We start from the raw sequence: 25,255 nt of genomic DNA, 5'->3' as shown, positions 1-25,255 counted from the left end.
TCTCCAATCTTTCTATCACATAGTTTAAAAAAAAAAAAGATATAGACAATGTTTGGAAGGGTTGATTACGACAATCACATTTTGGCAAGTAAGAAAAAAAATATAATTCTTGAAAAATGTATACATTTGAACTTTATTTTAGAATAAACAATAACAGCTCAATGATCTGATGTGCCGTATAAGACTCTGGCATCAATCTAATTCACACAGCAGATCATAATAACAGTAATTTAAAAAAAAAAAGCTTTAAAAAGACAGAATAAAAATAAGAAGCTAGTTTAAAGACCTCAATTACAGTTTTTTGTTGTGTAGCAAACGTCTGCAATCAATTGGCTTTAACCTGAACAAGGCAGATGGACTCTTTAGGTTAGTAAGCAATTTATTAGAAATTATGATGAAAAATCAGTGCAAACCACTAAAAGATCAGTTGAATAATGTGATTTCAGTTTTCTTCAGTGTGACCCTGTAGTCTTTAGGGGATCTACTTTTTGCATTTGGAGGAAGAGGGGTCGCACTGGTATCCGTACTCACAGCAGTGTTTACCGTCCGCACAGCACGCACCCTGGAAATCATTCCCAGTGTTAGAACATTAGTGACATACCTTAATTATAAACACTGTATTTATGAATTTTTACATCCAGGTATACTTTACATATCATACAAGCCATACCAGTGGGTAGGGACAGCAGCTCCAGGGGCCCCCTGGTCCCTTGCAGCAACTTGAACCATTAGGGCAGAAAAAGTCATTATCACAGCGAATGACTCCCTGGCTGAAGGAAGTTCTGCTTGCTCCTGTTAGAGCTGTCAGTGGTGTCTGCAAAAATAAGATCAAACAATGAGACAATAAAGAAATATTCACTGTGATTCTTCTTTTGTACCAGAGTTAGTTCATTTGAAACATACATTTATGTCAAAATGTTGTGTTTTCTTTCCACAAAGGTCATATTTATTTTTCATAAAGGGTGTAGTAGAGACCTAGCTGTAAAGACAAAGCTTTCCTACCTCTTTTCTGCTGCTTTTCTCCTCAGACACTGAAACAAGAGAAGCTGGTACGGAGGTTAGAGGTTGTTTGAACAAATACCGCAATCCTTCTCGGACACATTGAGTGTAAGAGTGGTTACAGTCATAGCCATAAGGACAACAGTGGAAGCCATCCAGGCAACATTTTCCCTAAAAAACAAAAAAAAATATCTAAGTTAGTCAAAGAATTAAATGATCTTAGATTAAGAGATTAATAGTTTTTCTGTAAATAGGTCGACTTACAGGAGAGTAAGGGCAGCAGAACCAGCCACTTTTTGGGTGTTTGCAGCAAGTGGTGCCATCAGGACACACATTGAAGTTGTCGCAGTGGACAACTGTGCTTTTGATTTTTTCTGGAAAAATGTTGTTTTCAACCTCCACATAGGGAGTTACAGACAGATTAGGGGTGCTTGGGAGCTCTGCAGCTGCTTTCTTCACCATTGGTATGCTGGCCCATGGCTGATATGGTTTTACACACATCTGCTCTTTCAGATCACACTGAAACCCCGATGGACAGCAGTGGGCCAGGTCAGAGCAGCACACCGCCTTCATCCAGACAAAAGCAGGGAAAGAGAAGTAATGAAACTGACCCTTTTCCTTCATCAAACCGTGTTCTCTTAAATCACCGTACTAGTGAGCTAGATGTTCTGATGTTCAAAGAATTGTGACGTACCTTTGGATAATGACAGCAGCTGTAGCCCTGATGAGTGGGGCAACATGTTTCCAAATCGGAGCAGGCAGAGCCATCAGGACATGCGATGGAGGAAAATGCAGAAGCCCACAGAAACGCTCCTACACAGAGCCACAGAGTGATCCTCAGCATCTGACAGAGACAAGGAGTCAGCGTTAACTATTACAGGTGATATTAAAGAAGTTCACAGTCTTTTCTTGTTGCTTCTGTTTCTTCTTCTTAATCAACATTTATCTCATTTAAGAACCTGCAGCACAAATGCCGGGCCTCATTACTGATCTATTTTCCGAACATGGCTCTCCCTGCAAGGATTAAAGTAGCAGAATCACACTGTCATATTTTATCAGGAGCAACAGAAACCTCAAGTTAACACAGAAGTGGGTCTGCTGACATTTGGATCATGGTTTTGAACACTCAATGACTAAGGTTTTTAATAATTTCCCCATGACATGCAATCTCTGTTTTACTTATCAGCGTCATTATCAGAAGTCAAATGAGCATTTAAGCACCGGCTGTGAATATTCAGTAGGGTTAAGAGTGGGCCTGTATTTAAGGTTGTTTGTCTAACTGCGTTCTTGCTTCACACATTTACACAAGCTAAACCATACTATCACCAAATAAAAACAAATAAATCACTGCAATGCTAGGATCCTGCATTTTTGATTCAAGTTTCATATTACAATAAAGAAGGTGATTGTTCCAACTTTAAGCTCAACTTTCCATTTCAAAAGTGCACATGTATCTAGAGCAATTTTTAATGTACAAAGAAGACTTAGAGCTGTTCTAAGTTTGAAGAACTAACAAACCTTTATAGGGCTATAGTTACCTTTTTTGATCACTTGCCCACTGTGCCTCAGTGAGATCTAGAAGCACAAGATCTATTATCCAGCCATTCAGCAAAGATCCTGCTACATGGCTGTACATCTTATTTTGGCCTTTGACTAATTAGAGGAGCCCTTGAATTATATATTTCCTACTGTAAATTAAGTTGAAAAAAAATTGACAAGTCCATTAAATGGTAAAAAGCTAACTGAAAAGTTAAAAAAGTAAACTTAAAAAGTTAATAAGCCTCGTTAACGATTATTTTTGGATTTTTTTTTTTTTGTATCAGCATGAATGCCTCTAAGGTTATGTTGTACCAAAAAAAAAAAAAAGTTTCTTTTTCATGAACTTCTCATAGAAGCACTTTTGTTATTTTTCTTAATATATTCAGGAGAGTTGGCGTTTTTTTATTACATTGACATTAATTTTTGCGATCAAAATACCCATATATTTTTTTATGTTAGAAAGGTAATAAGGTCATGTCCGGAATTCCAATAACACTATTGGATTGAAATTTTGATTTTCAAAGTATTTCACTGAGTGCCCTATAAAGGGTTAAGCACGGCAGTGGTAGCAGCATGCTTAGGTCTGATTTTGCTGTTAGTTGTACTAGTTTGTAGTACAGCTGGGAGATTTAACAGGATAATAATAGCAAACACACAGCAGCATTCAAACTGAAAACGCAGGCTGACTTTAAGCCTTTTGATGGCTCCTGACTTCATACTACTTGATATTTACCGAAATATGCTTTAAAGCGATGCCATCTGATTTAAGTGAAGGTGGTTTGTAAAATATCAGAACTTGCTGATTGCTGTTAAAAACAAAAACAAAGCCAAGGCAAAACTTCCTAAGAGGCAATAAAGCTGATAATCAGGAGTTTAGGTTATGTTTATATTTTAGCTTGTATTTAGTTTTTAGCCTGCATAGAGATCATTCTTGCTCTTCAGAGTTCATTAAAATTGAAAGCAATGTTTCTGGTCATGAAACGTGAAAAAGAACAGCTCTAGTAAACTGTTAAAAGAAAGAAATTAACTTAATATTCCCACCAGTGATGTTTGCATATAAACCGTTAATCAAAACTGTAAAATACGTGCAATAAAACAGTTTAATGGCTCAAGAGGTTTATCGATTCTTACCTTCGGCAAATGAAGTGTTTGAAAAGCTTCCTGTCACAAGGTTTTAACTTCCTTTTAAGCTGAACAGCGCACTTTCTGCTCTTTATAGCAGAAATTAGACCCTCCCTCTTCCAGTAGTCAAGATAAACCTTTTCAGTTCTGTAAAGTTGAGCAGAATAGAATAGAAAACGCCTTTATTGTCTCGCAATGGGGAAATTGTGGTGTTACAGCAGCAAAAAAATTATAGCAAAAGATTAGAATAAAAGTGGTCACATAGATTTGGACTTTAATGTAGTGTTGCCACTAATGTGCAAGGTTAGACACAAGAGCAATGTTTCAGATGTCGTCTAAGTCAGACAGAGAAACCTCTACATATGCAGGGATTTAAACTACAGAGTTCGGGTTGCATTTAAAAGCAATGCTAGAAAAAGATTTCAGTCTTGCAGCGTTGAATTATTTTATTTTCTTTGCTGTAGTTGTATTTTTATTTTTATTTTTTTTGTTTCTTTTGAATGTTATCAAAATCCTTTGTGCAAAAATATTAGGAGACTAAAAGTTTTTCATCACTGCCTTTATCCAAAATCTGTTTTACATTTAAAAATCAAAAATGGCTCCATTAATAAGGCATTTATCCCAATAAACCCCTCTGTCCCCGTGCACGTCAGGCTTTTCCAGTTCATCGTGGAAGCTCATACTTTCACTTTCTGGTGAGACATGCCCTGTTTTGCTTCACTGTAAACTGAAACCATCAGGATCTGTGGAACATTTGAACCTGCAAAAGAAATGCAAACACTGAATATACATTATGTCTCAAATGCCTAAAAAATTTAGTATAAGTTCAAATTTAAAATACAAAAAATAAAATTAAACTGTTAGAATATATATTTTAAAATATGGGTATTTTTCCTATCCTCTGTTATCTTAAAAAACAAAACAAAACAACAACAAAAAACAGCTAAAACTACAAATGAATAAGTCATTGGTAAAAACTTGATTTTTTTTTTATTAAATTCTTGTCATATCATATGTTACATTGAAGAAAAAAATAAAGATTGTAATCTGTGTAATTTCTCTGCAAAACACATTATGGCCAGACCCTCTAATTAATAGGATCCTCTAATTATAGTTGTTTTGCGAAGGAACCAAGTGAATTGCTTAGAATAAATTTCTCTTTACTGCTTCTCCTGTTTCTTCTTCTTTTTGAGTTCAGTTTGTGGAATAAATGTCCAAACAATATTACAGAAAGAGGAAGTCTCAGGTTCAAACCGCTCTTGATAACATGACTGACTGGATTGTTTTACAATACTGGAATTTTTATGGTTCAGGAAGTCCTGAACATATACAACCTCTAACGTTTACATTGTATGCTTTTATTCCAACTGCTGAAGGGAAATAAACTTTAAAGTTTTTTGTTTTTTTTTTGCCAATGTCTTGTTTAAAGACAGACTGGCAACTTTGACCCAAATGGATATAAATCTTATGAATCAAAGGAAAGAGACATAAAAAAACAGTTTAAAGTAAAATTGTTATTTTTACTAAGAAGCTAGCATTTGCCTTTCTGTATCAAAGATTAACAGCAGTTATGGTAGTTAAGGCCACTTGCCTCTACAAGCTGTTCTCAGACAGAGATCTTCCTCTGTTTCAGATCTACCTTACTGCCACAGATGAGTGGCAGCTTACCAGTCCCTGCATAAGGTCCCTGTTCGCCTGGGTCTTGATCTGCAGCACTCTAGCAGTGTAGATATGTCCTGTTTGGTGTATATTTTCCATTATGTGCAGTGTTTTATAAATCAAAAAAAAAAAAAAAATTATTCATGTAATTATATGGTTTAACTTTAGTTGTATTGAGCCAGTGTTTTCCAGCTGGTGGAATGGAGAAATGGCCAAAGTAGCAAGAGAAGCAGGTGGGAGGCGTGAGTTAGAACTAAGTGAGTTAGACTGAATGGCCTTGATCCTATGCAAGAGGAAGGGAGACTGAACATAAAGCAGTAAAACTAGAGAGCTTAATGTCAAGAAAAAGACCAACATGGATAAAGTCAAATAAATAAGAGCACCGAAGTGAGCTGAACAGGCAACAATAACAACAGACTTCATAAGGATGGTTAGAACATGGAAAAACAAACAAAAATGAAAGCCATACGAAAACATCTTAAGATTGTGATGGAAAATCTCTGAGAGCTCCTGAAGCCCTGCCATCAGGGGAAGTATTGAAGGAATCAGGCTGATTGTTTGCAAGTAGAAAAGTCTGTCTACTAAGCCCCATTTAGTCTCAGTGAGACCACTGTGTGGACAGGTGGTGAAAGTTTCCTTTGTTTTCAAGTTTTTGACGTTTTATTTTTTAAATCACACAACTGCCACAGTGTATCAGACAGGAGACTCAGAGTTTTTTTTAACTTGGCGATATTGCCAGATTTCAAATCTACTAGAATAAAAAAGAATATAACTTTTTTCATCTCACAATGGAAAATTCACTTGCGACATGGGCTCTTATAAACAAACAGAAGTTGCACAAAAGAGGAAGAGAAGTATGAAGTATATACACTGCATCCAAATATTTACAGTGGACGGTAAAAAATAATGAAGGAGAGGTTTAAGGTGATTTATATGTACAGTATCTTATGTGCATTAAAGTAGTGGCAGGTAAAGTGTGGTTTCTGGTTAAATAGTATAAGTAATTGCAGTGATTTTAGTGCATGGACAACTGCGGTAGTGCACCGGGTGTATAAATCTGTTACTAAAGGAGCTGCTCAGCTCTTCTACAGCCTGGTGCAGGGGGTGAAAGGTGTTTTCCATGGATGTAAGCTTGGACAGCACCCTCCTCTCTGCCATTTCCTCCACCGAACCCAGGACAGAAGTGGCCCTCCTCACCAGTTTTTTTAGTCGCTTTCTGTCCTGCTCTGTGCTGCCTGGGGCCCAGCAGTCAACAGCATAGAGGAGGCCTAAGGCCACTATCATAGAAAGTTTTAAGCAGGGGTCGGCTAACTCCAAAGGACCCCAGCCTCCTCAGGATGTGGAGACGGCTCTGGCCCTTCTTGTACAGGGTGTCCATCTTATGAGTCCAGTCCAGTTTGTTGTTGACGTGAACATCCAGGTGTTTGAAACTCTCCCCTGTTTCTATGTCCTGCCCCTAGATGTTCCTGAAATCGATCAACATCTCTTTGGTCTTACTGGTCTTTAAACACAGGTGGTTGTTCTCACACCAGTCCACAAAGTCCATGATGACCAACCGGTACTAAAGCTCGTTCCCCTCAGACGTACAGCCCACAATTGCCGAGTCATGGGAGAACTTCTGGAGGTGGCAGCTGTCCGTATTGTAGGTTAACTCTGAGGTATAGAGAAATGGAGACAGCACGGTGCCCTGGGGGACCTCAGTGCTGCAGACTGCCACTTCTGAATGACAGTCGTGCAGCCGCATGTACTGAGGGCGGTCAGTGAGGTAGTTGATGGTTCAGGCAGCCAGATAGTTGTCCACACCAGGGTCCTCCAGCTTCCTCCTCATCAGCGCCAGTCTGATGGTGTTAAAAGCACTGGAGAAGTCACAGAACATCACTCTCACTGCGCTCCCGGTGGTCTCCAGGTGAGTGAACACCACTACAGCAGGGAGATAATACTCCCTCTACTCTACTATGATGCTGGGCCAGAAGACAAACTGCAGTGGGTCCAGGGTGGGGCTCATCACGGTGCGGAGATGTGTGAGGATGAGGTGCTCCATGGTCATCATCAGATGGGAGGTCAGGGTGACTGGTGTAAAGTGAGCCGATTCCTTCGCATGCAGTGTTTTGGGAACAGGTACCACATAGGAAGTCTTCCATAGGGTGGGGACCAACCCCAGGCTGAGGCTCAGGTTGTGGATGTAGCTGAGCTCTGTGAGCTCGTATGCATAGATCTTTAGCAGCCTTGGATGGATGCCATCCAGTCCTGAGGCTTTCCTCTGTTTCAGCCTTATCAGCTAGCCTCTCATCTGCATTGAAGTGACCATGAGGAGGGAGGAAAGCAGGCCTTGAGGAGAGGGAGATGGAGGGGGATGGAGTTGATGGGCGTCTCTGTGGGGAGGATTGAAGGTGTGGATGGGTCAGGGATTGGTGAGAGTTGCTGCGGGGAGGAGGGAAGGTCTCTGGGGGACTGGGGGTTGGAGATGTGTGAAGAGGTGAGTGCAGGGAGGGGAGTAGTGTAGAGGGAGTCTAACCAGGTGAAAAACCTGTGTTAGAATCACCATCTGCAGCCCTGCTGGTCCTCTGTCCAAAGCCGGAGATGTTCTTGAGACCTTACTACACATCCCTGACGTTATTTTGCACCAGCTGCTTCTCCACCTTCCTCCAATCATTTATTGCCGCCCCCATCCTCCCTTTGGAGCACCTGCTGAAATCTCTGCTGCTCCTCTCTGTCCCTTGAGTTGAAAGTCCTCTACCTCTGGTTCAGGAGGACTTCAGCTTACATATCAGAACTAGAGAATTTCGGGATGTTTTGATGGAGATGGTTAAAAATAAAAACGTGTCAGTTTACATGCTGGATCTGTACTTTGAGGTACAAAGTGAGGCAGACTGGGAGAAAATAAAAAGTAGAAAGGTTAGCTGGAGCATTTTTCACTGTCTGGAAATAAATCATGGATAAAGCAATGAGCCTACAAAAAGTACATACCAATATTCCAGGCAACAGTGGTGTCCAATGCAGTTTGCCCTGCACCTGGAGGGTTGCCGGTTTGGGCTCCCGCTCTCTCTACCAGCATGTCCTTGGGCAAGACACGCAAGACACTTCACCTGCATTGCCTACTGTCTGGCAGTGAGCCCCAGTGCAGCTGTGGCTACAATGCAACTTGTCACAATCAGTGTATGCATGAATGGGTGAATGTGAACTTTGGAGTTCCCAGACTAAAAGGTGCTATACGTATAATTCCAGGCCATTTTGGTAATATATGTGTGGATTACTCTCTCAATGGGCTGCTTGTATAAAATCAACTCTATTTTAACCAGATGCCTGAACTGGAAAAAGCTTGAATTAAAAGATAATATATTTAGTAAAAAAAAAAAAAAAACTTAAATAATGCTGCAATTTAATATTCTGTCAAGCTGCAGAAATAAAACTACCAAAAGCAAGAATCTATGTGCAAATTTTACAATTTGAGGCATGTTTAATAATTCATGTTTAAATTCACTATAAAGTTTCAATACATATGTAAAGTATGTATTATTATTAATATCTCTGAGCAGAGACATCTATTCTTCAGACAAATCTGTGTAAATGAAGAAAAGGGTGAGGCAGTGGCGTCTTGTATGTGCTTGGGTGAGCTGATGTGCAATTTTTAATAATAATAATTACACAATGTGGGGCAAAAGACTGACAGCTCAGAGCGTAACTGAGCTTTTCCCATTTAGTGGAAGATCACTAAGCCAACTCTGTTTTAGAGAATCCAGAGAATTGATAGCGACGTGAAAATACCTAAATAGCAGAAGTAAAGCAGAGATCCAAGAAAAAGTATTGCAATCTAAATTAAAGCCGTGTGGGTGTGCTGTGAATTGTCCAAGGTTACACCTTTACACAATATTTTAAAGCTGATGCGTAGCTCTTTGCCTTTTCTTATTGTTTAAAGCAAATAAACAATAAATTAGTGTGTCAGTATTGTGAGCTTCCTTCCATATGAGCTAGATGGGAATTAAGGTGCAAACATGAAACATTGTTGTGAGAAAACTGTCGTCTAACTTGTAGAGATTAAGTGGAGTTATACTCCCTTTGAAGCAGATTTTGACAGCTATATTTCTGCAGTCTGGTTAAATCTTCGTGAGTCATGGTGTGCTCTCTTTTGTACTTTGCAGTGAGATCTTTCAGAGGTTGTTTTTGCCTACAAAACGCACTTTATTTAACCAGTAGGACATTGATGTACAGTTTCTACCATGTTTCTTTGCAGTTTGAAGTCATAAAATTGAGATAAATATTTTTGCCATCTGGCCTTTGTTGTCACAAGAATCTAACACTAAAGCTAATAAACTCCAGTGTTCTCTCACTCCAGATCTCTTGTATCAAGTGCAACACAATTTCTTGTACCGAGTTGCAACATAAATCTAACCAAGCAATAAGCACAGATTGACTGTAGAACTTTCAGCTGCTTCCATTCACTGCAGCAATGATATCCTGGCGATACAAAGAACTGGGAAAGCTGAGACCCATGTGGGTTTATTAAACGTGCATTAAAACCCGAACAAATCCCTGGAGTCTGAAGGTGTATGGAAAGACAATTCTTTATTGTGTCATTTCCTAGTCTGTAAACACTCATAATGTCAGAATACTATAATGTTGGATAGATGTCTAAGTTGTTGCTTATTGTTTCTTGGAACCAAACATTCACATGGAATAATGTAAAGGCAGGTGGATAACATGTCATGATAATCCCATGTGATCTGGAGCCCATCATTTACAAAATAACTGAGACAAATCTTATCCAGTGTACAACAATAAGGGAAAATTAGACTTTAATGAAAATAATATTGAACACAGATGAAAGCAGGTCTGGAAAAAAAAGAAAAATATGGTTGATATTTTTATTGTGGGTGTTCTCCATCAATTGTTCAGCATTTTGACAGCAGAGGAGGATCCGTACTCAAAGCAGTCCTGGCCACTTGAAAATTACAACCTGAAATCATAAAGAGAATTCATTTAGTTTTATTTCTGGGAAGGGAATACATTCTAATGAACTTTTACTGAACCATAGCTTATGCAGCACATTAAAATTCACATCATGACATTACTACAGCTGATATTTACCTATAACTCCTTAACAGGTGAGCAGATCGTACCAGTTAGTTGGCACAGCAGTTCCACTCGGCGTTGGGTCCCTTACAACAACTTGAGCCGGTTGGACAGTAAAATCTATCGTCACAGCGAATAACTCCCTGTTCATCGGAGATGCTTTCTGTTAGCGCTGCGAAGACTGTCTGTAGAAATAAGAAAAAAAAATAAATAAGGATTTATTTCAGCTCTTATGCGCATATTTTAGCATCAGTTTTTTTCATATGATCCAAGAGCTTTCAAATATATTCATCTTAAAATGTATTTTTATCACAAAATAGATTAATGTGATAAGGAACAACTAAACTGCCTTTATATATGCTGCCTATATATTTAGCCTAAAAAAAGTGACTTAAAGTATTTATACTAGTTTGCTTTGGGTGAGTATCAAATAAAACACAAATAGAGTTTCATGACTTTCAAAACAATAGAAATACATATTTTTGTCACATTTATAACTAAACTTTTAAAGTGATGGAACAATTAGACATGAATGAGCTTTTGCAAATAATAATAATAAAAGCCTGTTCACAGGTGATACCCCCATACCATGTGTGCCCACTACCATGTTTCACCCCAGGGAGCCCGTGTTGAGTGAAGCTTCTGCTTTTTAAGTTGACAAAGTTCAAGGCCTTTGACTATTTCATGTTTAGATAAAGAAAGTGGGCCCAATCTTACCTCCTGCACGCTGCTTTTGTCCTCAGGTGCTGAGTGGAGAGAGGCAGGGATGGAAGTCAGAGCTTGTTTGTGGATGAAGGGATACTTCAGGCCTTGCCTGACGCAGTGAGTGTAAGTGAGATCACAGTCATACCCGTACGGACAACAGTGGTAGCCATCCAGGCAACATCTTCCCTACGAGGTAACATACAGAGATTGTGCTTGTTTTACTAATTTCTTTGCACTTCCTAAGAGACCAATAGGACATCAGCTTGCAGATCTACTCACAGGAGAGTATGGACAGCAGAACCAGGCCCCCTTTGGATGTCTACAGCAAGTAGTACCATCAGGACAATAATAATAGTTGTCACAATAGACAACTGTACTCTTTTGCTGGTCGGGCACATTGTTGGTTTCAACCTCCGTTAAGGGGGTCAGAGACACCTCAGGGTTGCTTGGCACCTCTACAGCATCTTTCTTCACCATCGGTATTCTAATCCATGGCTGGTTTTCTTTCACGCACATCTGTATGACCAAATCACAGCGATATCCCCAGGGACAGCAGTGGGCCAGGTCAGCACAACACACTGCCTTTAGACATATACACACAAAAAAAACACACACATAAGAATCCCCTGGAGCCAGTGGTTTAAATGTGCCAATGGTTGGAGGTATGCGATTTACCTTTAAATACGGACAGCAGCCGTATCCCTGAGGAGTCTGGCAGCATGTTGATGAATCAGGACATAAGCTTCCATCAGGGCATCTGATGTTGCAAGATGCAGAGCCCCATAGAAACACTCCGACACACAGCCACACTGTGATCTTCAGCATCTGACAAAGAGCGGGTTAAAGTTATCTTCCAGGCATGGCCAGAAACAGGTATTATACACTTCCTAAATCAGCTTTAACATCATAAATAAGAAGTTTTTAATTCTTCTGTTATTTCTTTCTAATGTTAATGCCAACAGTCCAGGAAAAAGTAGCTTAGTCAGCTGAAAAATGTCAAAGTAAAACAAAATCCTTAAGATTCTCTGGATTCTTACCTTCTATGCGTCCAGTGATCCAACAGCTTCTCATCACGATATCGGTACCTCACTCTTTATAACCAACACAGGACACTCCCATCCAAACATGGCAAGGAAGCAAAAAAGTGTGTTTTATTAGTCACTCAGAAAAGCTTAGTAATCATTGGAAGGAGAACTCCCGCACACACAAACACACACCAACGATCCCGAGGAGCATACGTGTTTTTATGAGCTTGTATTGACCTTTGGCACATCACATTGCTCCAGTCACAAGACTTAGATAGACACTTCCAAACAAGTGACCAAGGTTGTTAAACTTGGACGGTAAAGGCCACAGCAACTAAATGCTGGCTTTTTAGCCTCATCTAATACGTCAATTATATTAAACATTTTTTTTTACAAGTCGTTTTTTTGTTACATTTAATTAGCACTATACCCTATCTTTAATTTTACCTTTTTGCAACCTATAAGTTCAAGTGACAGCAAAATGAAAAGTATTTATTTTTGCTGCTACAATTTTTTTTTCTCTTAAACATGTTTAATATCAAACAAAGATAACCTAAATTAAAAATTAACTTATATTTCAGAATAACGTTAAAAGCAATTACCCATCCTCACACATTTCACTGTTTATATCTTTTCGCATTGACCTTATGTGATACCCTAATTTCCTTAGACTGAACTTTTATTTTTCATGATCTGTAACCCATAATTATTAAAATCATAAAATTGATCACTTTTTAAAAATGTAATTAAGTGTAATGTAACAAAGAAATAGACATAAGTTAAACAAAACTTGAAACATTTCAATATCTGCACAATGTTTTTCCTTATTTCAATTACTGATAGAGTTATTAAACCTTTTTATAATTTCCTAATAATTTAAGCTGTACTTGTACATCCTTGGAAATGAATGTTGTTTATCTTTAACTTAGCCTGGATATTTGAGACTCTTATTTCAAATGGTTTAAACACCCTTCTCGCTTTTAAAAAATGTTTTGGAAAAAAAAAGATATATTGCAACATTATTACATATTGGTCCTGCATCAGGTTGGATCAGAGTCGTCTGCAGGTATCTTCAGGTATCCCACAGATGTTTCATTGGATTCCTGTCTGGACTCTGGCATGGCCAATCCAGGACATTTACAAAGTGGTTCTGATCAACTCCTTTGAAGTCTTGGCTGCGTTTTGAGTCATTGACTTTGAGGTCAAAAGTGCTATGGATGTCCACACTTTCTCAATACTTTGTAGTATTCGCATTTCTGTTTCTCCCCCACACACATACAACCTCTGTCATTATTTATCCTATATTATAACCACTCTAATTTACATAAAATCCATATCCTGACTTTCCTGTATAATCTTTATATAACTTCCATATTTATTTTATAGGGTCTTAAAATTACTCTGCTTATATATACCATTTATAGTTCATACATACATAGTCCCTGTACACATGTCAATAAATATATTTATATCCCGTATAGTACTTCAGAATAGAAACAAACTACATTCAGTTGCTTTGTACTTGTGACAGTGTAATGACAATAAAGTTTAATTCTATTCTTTCTAGTTCCCTCCATCCCAGCCTGTTAGCCAGTTATTTATGCTGAAAAAACAAAAAAAAAACAGAATGATGCTGCCACCACCATGCTTTACTGTACAGGTGGTATTGTCCTGGTGAGGACCCGTGACACCTGGCATTAACACCAGAGTTCAATCTCTGTCTCATCACATTAGAGAACGTTGCTTCTCATGGTGAGTCCTCCAGGTGTATTTGAGCAAACTCCAGATGGGCAGTCATGTGGTTTTTATTGAAGAGAAGCTTTCATCTGGAAATCTATCATAGAGGACTAATTGATGGATCGCCGCAGATTGTTATCCTTCTGGACGGTTCCACAGAGGAACCCTGGGGCTGTGCCAGAGTGGCCACGGGTTTCTTGGTCACCTCCCCTTCTCTCCTTCTTAGAGCAGCCAACTCTAAGAAGAGTCCTGGTGCTTCTTCGCTTTACACATGATGGAAGTGTAAAGTGTAGAGCAGGGGTGTCAAACTGGTTCCAGAAAGGGCCGTGTGGCTGCAGGTTTTCTTTCCAACCAAGCAATAGCACGCCACACTCCAGTCATCTCACCAAGTGAGTCCAATCTGAATATGATGGCCTAATGAGAACCTGCAGCCACAAGGCCCTTTCTGGAACCAGTTTGACACCCCTGGTGTAGAGTTTATTTGGACCTTCAAAGCAGCAGGAATATTTCCATATCTTATCCAGACCTGTGTCTTAATCCTGACTGAATCCAACCCCTGCACTGTAAGCTATTGGTCCTCACATAGACAGGTGTGTACTGCTGATAATCAGGTGCAGCCAAATGAAGAGGTGGACTCCATGTAAGCTCTAGAAACTTCACAAGAATGATCAATGGAAACAATAGTGACCTCTGCTCAGTTTTTGGCAAAAGACTGTGAATCCCTGAAAAATGGTTTCTTAATTTGCAATTTTCAATACATTTGCCTCCATCTAAAAAAAATAAAAAAGTAGCTTCACATTGTCATAGTGGTGATTTGTGTGCAGAATTTTAAGGCAAGATACTAATTTAATACAATTTGGACTCAAGCTGTTGCAAAACTAAATGTGGGAGAAGTACGGCACTGTGAATACTTTCTGGATGCATTTACCATCACACTTCATACAACAAGAATCAAGTTCAAAACAAAGTAGTCAAAAAAAGCTAAAACAACACTTTTATTGAATTCCTGTAATTTATACATTTACGCTGCAATGTAACACCTCGTTGAACAAAACAATCTGTGGAGTTTACTATCACCTGTGTGGCTAACATCCTATAACAGATCCAACTTCAATGTGAGGCTGGCGAGACATCAGTGTCTACATGCATGACACAGGCACTGGCAGAGCAGCCTTGTGTAGCACTGGGAGATGTGAGGTATGAAGTCAGGGCGAAAAGCACACTGACTTGGTGTCAGATGCATGGGATAAATACAAAAAAAAAAAAAAGGAAAAGCACTGAAGTCCTGTTGGTGAGGGAATCTTAATCTATGAAAAAGCATTGCTGGGAAGGACCATGGATGTACCAGCATTTCCCTCATCTCGTTCAATCCAGATAGACACAGCTGCATGAGAAAATGTTTTTCACCATCAAAGGCAAAAGACACTGATGAAGTGTGAAGGGGAAAAAAAATGTAGCGCTTCAAAGAAACGGTTTTCAGTCAAGCTCAGAGTCCGACTGAGACGTGGCCTTCTTTTTCTTCTTTCTGCCGTGCTTCTTGTGCTTCTTTTTCCTCTTCTTCTTGGATTTCACCTAAGACACCAAATAATAGCAACAATATAAAACCACTCAGCCACATCTCAAATAAAGTTGTCAACTTTTTTATTTCTTGCAAAATGGCTTGTTTTCCTCCCCAATGCATTGTGATCATGATGACAAACATTGTGCTTGTGAAATTTGGGAAAAAAGAAATTACTCACAGTGAATCTCTCCCTCTCCTCACTACTTCTCTTTTTCTTCTTGGCTTCAGCCTGTAAACAAGGAATTAAAGTTGAGACATTCAACACATCTTCAAAGAAATTAGAATCATTAGTATTTCTTAATTCATACTGACAGGAACAGCTTCGTCTTAGAGGAAGTTTGTTAAACAAAATACCCACGTATTAATGCTAATATATAATAATTAGGATATTATAATAATAATAAAAACTATTTAAGTTGTACTAAGCTATGAATGTGGAACTGAAATCTCCATGTTATTTTATTTTGATCCATTTTTGCTTCATTAAGACCAAAAAATGTAACCTCATTGCTGAGCAGGGGTTTTATGGCAGTGAACATCTGACCAGCATACCTGCTGCTATAAAATAGCTTGTGGTCACAAAAAGAGGTCAAAAACCACTTTCATTACCAAACTGAACAGAAATTGTCTGGTCTAATCCTTTAAAAGATATTTTAGGCCTTTTTCCGACTGGCGTACGTGATTTCCGTCATGTAAGGCTGTTTTTCTGTATGGTGCTTCTCTATAGCGACTCTAACAAAATCTACATCATAAAGGTTTTTACAGCAATTTGGACATAAAAAAGGCTCATAGAGGTCATTAATATAAAGCCTAAATTATCTGGTAGAAGTAATTGAAACAATGCAAAAAAAAGCCTTTATTTGATGATTGCTGACATCATGCTTTTAGAACCACTTTAATATAAAAAAAATCATCTTAAGCAGATGATCTTCTCTAACAGTGAAATTAAGAAGTTACAGGACTAACAGTAGAGTGACAGTAAATATTACCTCATCCCAATCTGAGCCAACAGAGAACTCTGACGATGAGTCTCTGTGACTCCTCTCAGCTTTCCTTTTCCTTTTACCTTCCTTTTCATCCTGAGGGAGAAAAGATTTGCTTGGTTTAGAAACTTTAAAATTAATAAAACCTTATTAAGTGGTCAGATTTATATTACCTTATCTTTATCTCCGTCTTCCCTGATTTGCTTCCTTCTCTTTGGACAAAAAAAAAAAGAAAAAGAAAAAAAAAGACAGATTAGCCTGAAGGTCTTTTTTAATGCTAAGTCAGAATCCATCAATAAAAAAGAAAAACCTTGCTCTCAGCATCCGAATCTTCATCCGAACTTTCCGACGGTCTCTTGGCGGAGGATCTCTTGCGCTTCCGTTTTTTCTTTATGCTCTTCTTTTCGTCCTGTGTCAAAGTATATTCAGTAAAAAAAAAAGAAAAAGAAGGTGATTCAATGTGTGTCAGTGATCATGAAATTGGTGACAAACAAAAACATTAAAATGCAGCTTGATTTCTGATCAGAATTTGATGAAACTCTACAATCTGTCAAAAACATTATAATCTACTCTCTTATTCACATAACAGCATTTTTTTCTCCATACCTTTGGGTTGAATTTCTAGCCTCTGCAGGAAAACATTTTACTCTAAAAAAAATATGCTTTTATCTAATCCATCTTTGTCATTATGAAAAAAATATCAGGGTGTAATTATAAACCCATAAACTGAGATTAGAATTACACTTCAAAATACAGAACAATTAATTATACTAGACAGTTTTCGCCAAATCTCTACAACATGACCTACCTCATCTTCAGAGTCTGAAGAAGAACTGCTGGAGGAATCAGAACTCGATGAGGAGGAGGAAGATGAAGAATGCTTGAGCAAAACACATTAGAAGCAGGGTTCATTAGACTTGAGCCAATGAAATTGGCTAAAAACTGACATTAAGTCTAAATCTGATTTCTAAGAATGCAGGATCTCATTTATAAAGATTGTGTGTCCGCCAAATTGGGCCAGAAAATCCAGTAAATGATGGGACCCCTAAAAAAACAACAACAGACAAACAAAATAAAATTGCACTGAAAACAACCGGCTCCTCAGGTCAACTCTGACCCATGCATATGGAGATATACACAATTTGCAGGTCAGAAAAACTGCCGACAGATGGTGAGGTGGGGAAATAAGACAATCTACGCACAGAAATAAAAATAAAAGCTAATAAAGGCTCCATAAGCTCCCATCGCCTTGATGATCAACAGGATGAGCCGTACCACAGGCGAACATTAAAAAAAGATTGCTGAAAAGATTTAAACACTGCAGTATCGCCTCTATATTTTGCTGCACAAATGGATGCATTAGCTCTGCTGGAGCTAATGAAAATGGGAGAGTTAAGGCTAAGTTCTACTTTGAAACTAGGTCGTCTGCGTAGGTGTCGCAGTGAAAAAAAAGACGTCTCCGCTCCCTCTAAAGACACTTTGCTGCACCTCTCCCTAAGCAAACTTGTCCCACTTCCTCACCGCCTCAGGCGTATCTAGACCCACAGCGTGTAGCGCAGACCACGCTTCAATATTGGGCATAAATCAAAAATGTCTGCATCAAGCTCACTGCGATACGCTGCTGCAGGAGAATAACCAGCCCTTTAGGAGGGAGCGGATTTTCCGGGATCACTAAGGTTTCCTGGCCAATGATGATGACTACCTTCTAAGTTGATCTGGAATTCCTGACAGAAATCTCAAGGTCCACTATCCTACATCTTTCACACCTCCACACCTGAATCAAATGGCTAAAACGATTTTGTATCCATGTGCAGAGCTTGGTTTGTATTGGAGACACGCTCATTCCTGATCATCACAGGGGTTAAAAAAAGTCAGCGCGCACAACTGAAATGTAGAAGAGAGCAAGGGGTAAAGAAACACAAATATCAGCACTTAATATATAAGCTAAAGTATACATTTAGGGCTGTAACAATTAATTAAATTAATCAATTCAGTAATCAATTCATGATTAACTGGAGTATAGAGACTGTAAAATATGCCTTTAGCTGACAGAGCGACCCCATTAGAGCAACAATTGTACAAAAATTGTAAAAAAAAAAAACAATCTTGCATTTAAAATCAAAATAAAATGTTTGTCAACTAACTCTCCAGAAATCCACAAGTGCAAAAGTTTTTATTTCACCTGGTTTAATTTTGTAAAAAATCTTCTTTAAGGAACCCTTGGCTATCCGCTTATTAATCGAAAAATAATCGACAGATTCATCGATTTGAAAAATTATTGTTAGTTGCAGCCCTAGATATATTTATCAGTGATAAGATATTCATAAATCATACAATATGTGGCTTTAAGCGGAAGTCAGTTAAATAAATGTCCAAGATAATCCTCAGATTAATAGAGAGATAAAAAAAGATCTAAATATAAACCAATGTAGTCGAAACTCATCCTGTTTAAATCTTATAGATACATACAATGCTGGTTTTCCATATTTCCCAGGTGTTAAACATAGTCAACAATTAAGTCTGTGCCAGAAGCAACTTTTAGGAACAAAATAATTTGGTGAAATTATCCCTTTGTCTGAAATAATGCTTTCTTACCTGCAGTTACCATTGTTAAGCATTAAAAAACTAAAAAATCAGTCATCTGGCTTGCTTAATTACCTAATTTATGAGGCTCTTTACCCGGATTTATAGTTGAATGTGGGGAGTCGTTAGATGGAGCCATGTACAGAAATTTTCAGCTTTCTGACCCACGTACAGTTTTAGTCAAACACCCACAATCCTTTATAAATGAGACCTTGGAAACTTTACATGCAGGAGTAAAAAGATGAGCGTTGTGAAAGTGAAACGAAAAAGCACTGGAGGTCTCTTCTCACCCTGCTAGACTTCTTCTTCTCTTTCTTCTTTTTCTGAAACAGAGAACTGTGGTGAGTAAATACTGAATTTATCTCTAAACAAAAAAAATTTGTATAAAGATTACATACCTCTTTTTTGTCTTTCTTGTCCTCTCTGTCCGTTGATCTTTTATCCCGTTCTTTGTCCCCAAGCTTTTTTTCTCGGTTTTTAGCCAGCTCTTTCCTCCATCTCTACAAACATTTTACCAACTAAATATTAGTTCCCGAATATGAGTTGATGTGTTGTTAACACATGTATGTAAATCAAGACCGCCTTTTTCTCTTTAACGTAATTCATTTGTCAAGCATTTGGTCATGATCATTTTAAACCAATGGCTTGCTTTTTTCCTAAAATGTTTAAATGCGGTTCTGTGAAATCAGTAGTGGTCGCTTCATCATTACCTCGTTCATTTTGTCTTCAAAGTCAGCCAGGGCTCGAGACCCCTTCTTCTTCTTCTCCAGCTGCTCCTTCAGCTCTTCCCTGTTAAACATGCAGTTAATCAGTTTGTCGAATTACCAAGGCAACCAGTTATCCAAAATTACTCATAGAATCTAGTCAGAGCAACAATCCTAAATGTTTAGAAAAAAAGTTTTATTTAATAAAAATAATAATGACATACAGTATTTACTGAGCAGTTTGTTTCCACTGCTCAGTATTGTCTCTATATTCAGATTTTTTTTTTTTAATAAGAGGTCAGATCTTGGTATAATCAGAAGCTTTCTGCTGACAGAAAGCAGAATCATTTTATACCTCCGTGCTTTATTGGCTTTTTATAAGCAGGAAATAAGCTCAGCACACCTCACAGTTTAAATGCAAGCCTGAAGAATCTAGATAACTTTGCTAACAATTTACAATTCACAAAGTAGAACAATAACCTAGCTGCCATAACTTCACTTTCTATTTTGACATTTTAAAAGACCTGATTTCCCCGTCAATATAAGAGATCTGGTAAACAACCCAAAAGGGTTGTACCATTATAGCACATATATACGTTAGAAACATGTTTGTCTTGTTTATTGAAATTAGCAGCTCACCATGTTGGACGAGGTCTGCTTAGGTAATCCTGTATAGTTGGTCCGGAGTTCTGCACCGGCCCCCTGGATCGAGCAGCTGCAATGGGGTTTATGTATGCCTGGAACACAACCGAGGAAAATTGATTTCATTACGTTCAGTTCGGGATGATAACTAAAAACACTGAAGAAAATATCTATACAATGATATTAAGCAACAAACACATACAGGATTAAATAAATAAATAAAACAGGTGTCCTTGAAATGGAAAACAAACAGAGCTTTTGGATTATCAACTTTTTGATGATAAAACAACTTATAAAAATACATTTATGATTCAGTCAATATGCTGTGTGGATATGTGTATAATTTGAGGAAACATGGCCAAATGCCGATCCTTTGCTCCAAAAGCAAAAGAGACAGCCTCCAGGGTGATTGTTTATCATTTTAACTCTTTAAAGCTACGGTGCAGAACCTACTTTCTAATAATTTCTTAACGAGGTGACCCCACTCTGTCATAAGTAGAAGTGGTAAGGAAGTAAAGAAAAATCTCATATTGCGGAAAGCAAAAGATAATTAGCACGACCAGCTGAGTCTGAAAATGTAAATGTCCCCATTTGATCTAGGTCTGCTGTCCAACACACAGCTCAGTAACCGTTACCAGGTAAAATGCCCCAGGTGATATAATCTGACATGTCTACAATGTTAGCTAGTTAAGAAAGGACACAAGGATATAGAGAATATTGAAGGTTGTAGGTTCACAGCCACATTGGCACCTTTTCTCACATTGCATTTAACTGATTTTACGGAGTAGAGCAAGATAATGTTATGATGCAAGTCTGAAAAGACTAGCATTTTGTGATGGGTTAGCTTATTCTTTTTTCCCTCTGTGCCAGTGAAGCATGCAGTATAACGTCAGGGTAGAAAGTCAAAATATGATCAAATTGCCAGATATAAAGTTCCTATGGATGCAAATGCAATAATGTGGCTTCCATTGACAAACAGAATGGAATAGGACAGGTGACTCTATGAACATAATTACAATGGCAGTGTCATAATTGCAACATGAAGAAATACTGAATGACAATTACAATTCCCAAATTGATGTATTGCAATACTAATTTAAGGATTTAAACATTATCTCAGTTGTTGGAGTGTTTAACAGGCCATACTCTTCCAGACTGAGATGGATCACAACTTCATCAGTCAGGAATTAAAAGACTGAGACGCTTTTAGATGCTGCCTGTCTACCACTGATGCATTTTTGTAATAAAAAAAAAAACATGTTTCTTATGACATTTCACATTCTTTCTACACAACAGATAGATCTAAGGCCAGAAATTACAAAATTTGTCCTGACCGGTTTACATTTGGAGTGTTTTGATTGGGCAAACACGCAGCCACCTAATCTCTCAGGAAATACCCGGTTTGTCACAAGTTAATCTGATTGTTTCCTGATTTCTTAACTGCCTTTTTTTTCTAAATGCTGCAGTTGGTTATCTAGTGGAGAAGCTATGATTCCAACCTTTATACTTTTGTTTTTAGAGCACATCTAGACACATTTCTTCCCCTCTCTGCTTGGATATCAAACAGCTGTGGCATGTGATACATACACCGTAGTAGTAGCTGCTAACTCTGGGATTTAAATTCAAGTTTGGATACATAAAAAGTAAGGTTTCTGCATCAGCAAAAACATGATTTTATTAGCTGAAATGCTCTCCAAAAGAAATAAATTTCAACCCTAATGTACACATCGTGCAGCTAAAACCAGTTCAGAAACAGCCGGTCATGGTCTCATGATTAAAGCTACATGCATGCAGCCAACACTATGATAATACTGCGAATGACATGGATTTAATATGGGGATCTGGTGACAGTTCAGGATCTTTCCAGATTGATGATAGATTGACTAATAGAACATGGAAGTGATTGGGATATTTGTATGTCTGTTGAAATTATTACTTAAATTTTGCAGTAACAGTGACTTTCCTGTACTTTAAAAATAATGTGATTTCTGTTTCACACGTTGATCTTGTTAAGGTCAGCGGGAAGGTCCCCATAGTGAGAGTCAGCAGCTGCTGATGCTGCTTTGTAATCATTGGTGATTCAAACACATTTTTTCTCAGTGGACACTAAAATGTATAAGTGAACTTGAGTATGTGAAAACATTTTGTAGATGGGTTAGAAGTATTTTTAGACAGGCATCCACGGGGCTACCTTTCTAGAAACATCAGCAGCTCCAGCTGCCACAACCAGTTAATCTATCACAACAGCCTATCATTGCAATAAATACAGTGATTGGTCTGCAGACATCTTGCTGTGCAGGATGCTCAATCCGATGCAGTCATAGTTTATATTATGTCATGATAGATTGTCTGCATATTCTGTTGCACCATAATATATTCTACATTTACGGCATGTTTGTTAGGATGCATTTCTTCTTTCTTAACCCATCACGTGAACAAAGGTGTGTAAAGTAAAGGGGAATGTATTTATTTAATGCTTCATTGTTTAATTTTCATACGCTAGACTCTTTAAAGAAATAAGTCATTTTTTAAGTAGCGGCAAGTTATTTTCAAAACTTAAAATAAATAATACATATGCTACTTTCTATTACTAACAGCGGACTATAACACCAGTTATTACTTTCGTGTGAAAAAGAATGACAACACTGAAATGAAGCTAAAGCTAGCATTACTGCACAGACTGGGTTTAAAATTTTAGTTCCTTTAACGTTTATTCTATTTGACTTTCCGTTTTTATTTAACGACGCCATATTAATAGTATATTAGACTTATTTACAAAAAAAGGCCACATAACGTAGTCAACAATGCTAATGCTAAAGCTAACCTTTTTAATGTAAAAATTTGACAGATATTAGAGCATGCAACTTGTATGTTCAGTTAGCCTGAAGTTAACTCACCACTCGATTGTCTCTCTTGCCCATTTCCAGTCAATAATAAGAATAATCATTAGTGTTATTTTGGTAGCATTGGGGTAACTACTGCATAGTATGAAGCTAACAGCGGTGCCTGTAGTCTTCTTCGACTGCGACGCTATCACAATCATTAGCCATGCATTACTGCCACCTAGTGGGCGTTATAGGGTATTCCGCAAACAATTTTTTTTCCACATTTGAGGTAAAAACAAAAAACAAAAACAAAACAAAAAAAACAACAAATAAAAAAACAAGCAAAATTGAGCCGAGTAATAACTTCATAATTTTACTGGTAATAAATATTCTGTGTCTGGCCTGAAAAAAAACAAAAGAAAAACTAAGACGACTCCTTTAGGCGAGCAGGCAGCCCCCTAAAAGATGCATAAATTCCTATAGCTCCTTTCAATAAAATATAACAAAGTTTACAACTAGAAGCAATAATTGAAAGTGTGTGATTATCTGATTCATCTGCATATATAGACAACTCCAAACATTTGAAAAATCCTGCATTTTATTCAGCTGGTGCAAGACAATATTATCCAACCAATGCTTCCATACATACATTTTGTCAATCTGTCAATATTCCATCCTTAATTTAATAATTCTTAAACTGTAAAGCTCCTTAAAAAACAAACAAAGGACAACTGACATTAGATTGAAATGAATTACAAGATTGTAAGTCTTTGAAAATATAATTAGTTCAATTATAAAACACTATTTCTAAAGTCATTATAACTTTATAATTATGCAGCTTTGTTATGGAGCACTTATACCAGAAAACTTGCAATCATATAGAAAATGCACAGTGTTTAGTTAAGCAGATCTATTATTCATTAACTAAACAACATCTTCCAAACATAAATGGCTACAGTAATATAACTGATAAATAGTATTGACAGTAGACTATAGTCAAAGACACCATTATGAGACAGCTTGATAGGAAACCTGAAGAAGTCGATTTGTGGTCACGTAGTAAGCCAGGAGTTGTGCAAACTGTGTCCAAAAGGTTTGGACATCCAGAAAAAAACCTGAGAGAGTTGAAAAATGAGTGTGTGTCTGTGTGTGTGTGCTAGTAGCACTACCTGTTAAAAACAAACCGACCAGTGTTAAATTGTTACTGTTCAAATACAAAAATACAGCTCTGCGTAAGTTGCCTTTTTCTTACTCATTTACAAAAAATAAAAACAAAAAAACAAACGGAACAGCAATAAAACGGCACAATTACGTGAAAAGCAAAAAACTGTAAATAAAAATGTGTATCATTTCATCAAACTACTGTTAAATTCGTTGCCATCATCAGTTCAAAGTAAAGGAAATCCATCCAACATTTCAAGAAGGAAAATTTTCTCATCACACTACTTTCCACTGACCTTCACCTACTCTACATCTAGCCACTTTATGACATATCTATGTACTTTATCAACAGTTTCTGTTGCTGCACCTAGCTGAATACACTGTACAGTACCAATACCTAGCTTTTACACATTCCTTAGACGTACAAACTCTAATCATGTGCAGAATTGGTGCACTTGGTGTAAGAATATCATATGCCCAGCGTATTAAGAAAAACAAAATCCAGTAAAAAGCATATAAGACTTGTCAACAAAATTTAAATTAAATACAAAACATTTTTGATAACACTTTGCCAAATGTTTTCATGATGAATAGTGCTGGTGGGACTTCAATCACAGAGGTCAAGCCTGTGCCTTATGCATTGATGTAGATAGTAATTAAGTGAATTTTACAATGAGAAAATCCCACAATGGCAGAAAAAAATATTTTCAAAAATGAAAAACAGTCTTAGCGTAAGTGGCAGGAACAGTTTTCATTGTCTCAGCACCATTATGATCAGCCCATTGGGTTCTTGAAGACTGCAGCAACCATTAGAATCCCGCTACTGGTTTTGCTGCAGATACTTTAGATATCCACACGATGGCAGCGATCTTATAGTTAACAGAAAAAAAAGGAAACATGGCAGTGAGAGGCTGGCTTGTGATTCCTTGTGACTTTATAG

The 25,255-nt window shown here is 37.7% G+C and overlaps 2 protein-coding genes across 2 annotated transcripts; both read right to left on the bottom strand.

Moving 5' to 3' along the window:
* Positions 1 to 114: 114 nt before the first annotated feature.
* On the bottom strand, positions 115 to 12,322 carry LOC119785895 (progranulin-like). The gene is made up of 16 exons (XM_038288784.1): positions 12,132 to 12,322; positions 11,770 to 11,919; positions 11,374 to 11,676; positions 11,107 to 11,280; positions 10,442 to 10,574; positions 7,625 to 7,829; positions 7,269 to 7,544; positions 7,123 to 7,175; positions 6,907 to 6,972; positions 6,384 to 6,554; positions 4,344 to 4,420; positions 1,694 to 1,843; positions 1,264 to 1,566; positions 1,003 to 1,170; positions 671 to 814; positions 115 to 562 (listed from the first exon to the last, which is right to left on the bottom strand). Exons 2-16 carry the CDS (start codon positions 11,917 to 11,919, stop codon positions 482 to 484), a joined length of 2,454 nt encoding a protein of 817 aa, XP_038144712.1. The 5' UTR covers positions 12,132 to 12,322; the 3' UTR covers positions 115 to 481.
* A 2,505-nt stretch (positions 12,323 to 14,827) lies between these two features.
* fam133b (family with sequence similarity 133 member B) lies at positions 14,828 to 23,376 on the bottom strand. The gene is made up of 11 exons (XM_038288972.1): positions 23,227 to 23,376; positions 20,327 to 20,424; positions 19,694 to 19,772; positions 19,382 to 19,483; positions 19,274 to 19,306; positions 17,209 to 17,280; positions 16,711 to 16,809; positions 16,574 to 16,612; positions 16,407 to 16,496; positions 15,596 to 15,646; positions 14,828 to 15,428 (listed from the first exon to the last, which is right to left on the bottom strand). The coding sequence occupies exons 1-11, from the start codon at positions 23,248 to 23,250 to the stop codon at positions 15,333 to 15,335; spliced, it is 783 nt and encodes a 260-aa protein (XP_038144900.1). The 5' UTR covers positions 23,251 to 23,376; the 3' UTR covers positions 14,828 to 15,332.
* Between the last annotated feature and the right edge of the window lie 1,879 nt (positions 23,377 to 25,255).

Source organism: Cyprinodon tularosa, unplaced genomic scaffold, assembly GCF_016077235.1.
Source record: "Cyprinodon tularosa strain WSP-4 unplaced genomic scaffold, ASM1607723v1 ctg26, whole genome shotgun sequence".
NCBI lineage: Eukaryota > Metazoa > Chordata > Actinopteri > Cyprinodontiformes > Cyprinodontidae > Cyprinodon > Cyprinodon tularosa.
Note: the sequence above shows the minus strand (reverse complement) of the source record. Positions and strands in the feature narration are given on the sequence as shown.

What these genes read in the sequence shown, in the direction of transcription:
- LOC119785895 (XM_038288784.1), bottom strand. Translation starts at nt 11,919, where the DNA reads ATGCTGAAGATCACAGTGTGGCTGTGTGTCGGAGTGTTTCTATGGGGC. An exon ending in TGGCCCAGCATCATAGTAGA is followed by an intron (nt 7,176 to 7,268) that starts GTAGAGGGAGTA and finishes TGACTTCTCCAG; the next exon opens with TGCTTTTAACACCATCAGAC. An exon ending in AGAGCTGAGCAGCTCCTTTA is followed by an intron (nt 4,421 to 6,383) that starts GTAACAGATTTA and finishes TTTCTTTTGCAG; the next exon opens with GTTCAAATGTTCCACAGATC.
- fam133b (XM_038288972.1), bottom strand. Translation starts at nt 23,250, where the DNA reads ATGGGCAAGAGAGACAATCGAGTG. An exon ending in AGAAGAAGAAGTCTAGCAGG is followed by an intron (nt 17,281 to 19,273) that starts GTGAGAAGAGAC and finishes GTTTTGCTCAAG; the next exon opens with CATTCTTCATCTTCCTCCTC. An exon ending in TTGGCTCAGATTGGGATGAG is followed by an intron (nt 15,647 to 16,406) that starts GTAATATTTACT and finishes CCTTGTTTACAG; the next exon opens with GCTGAAGCCAAGAAGAAAAA.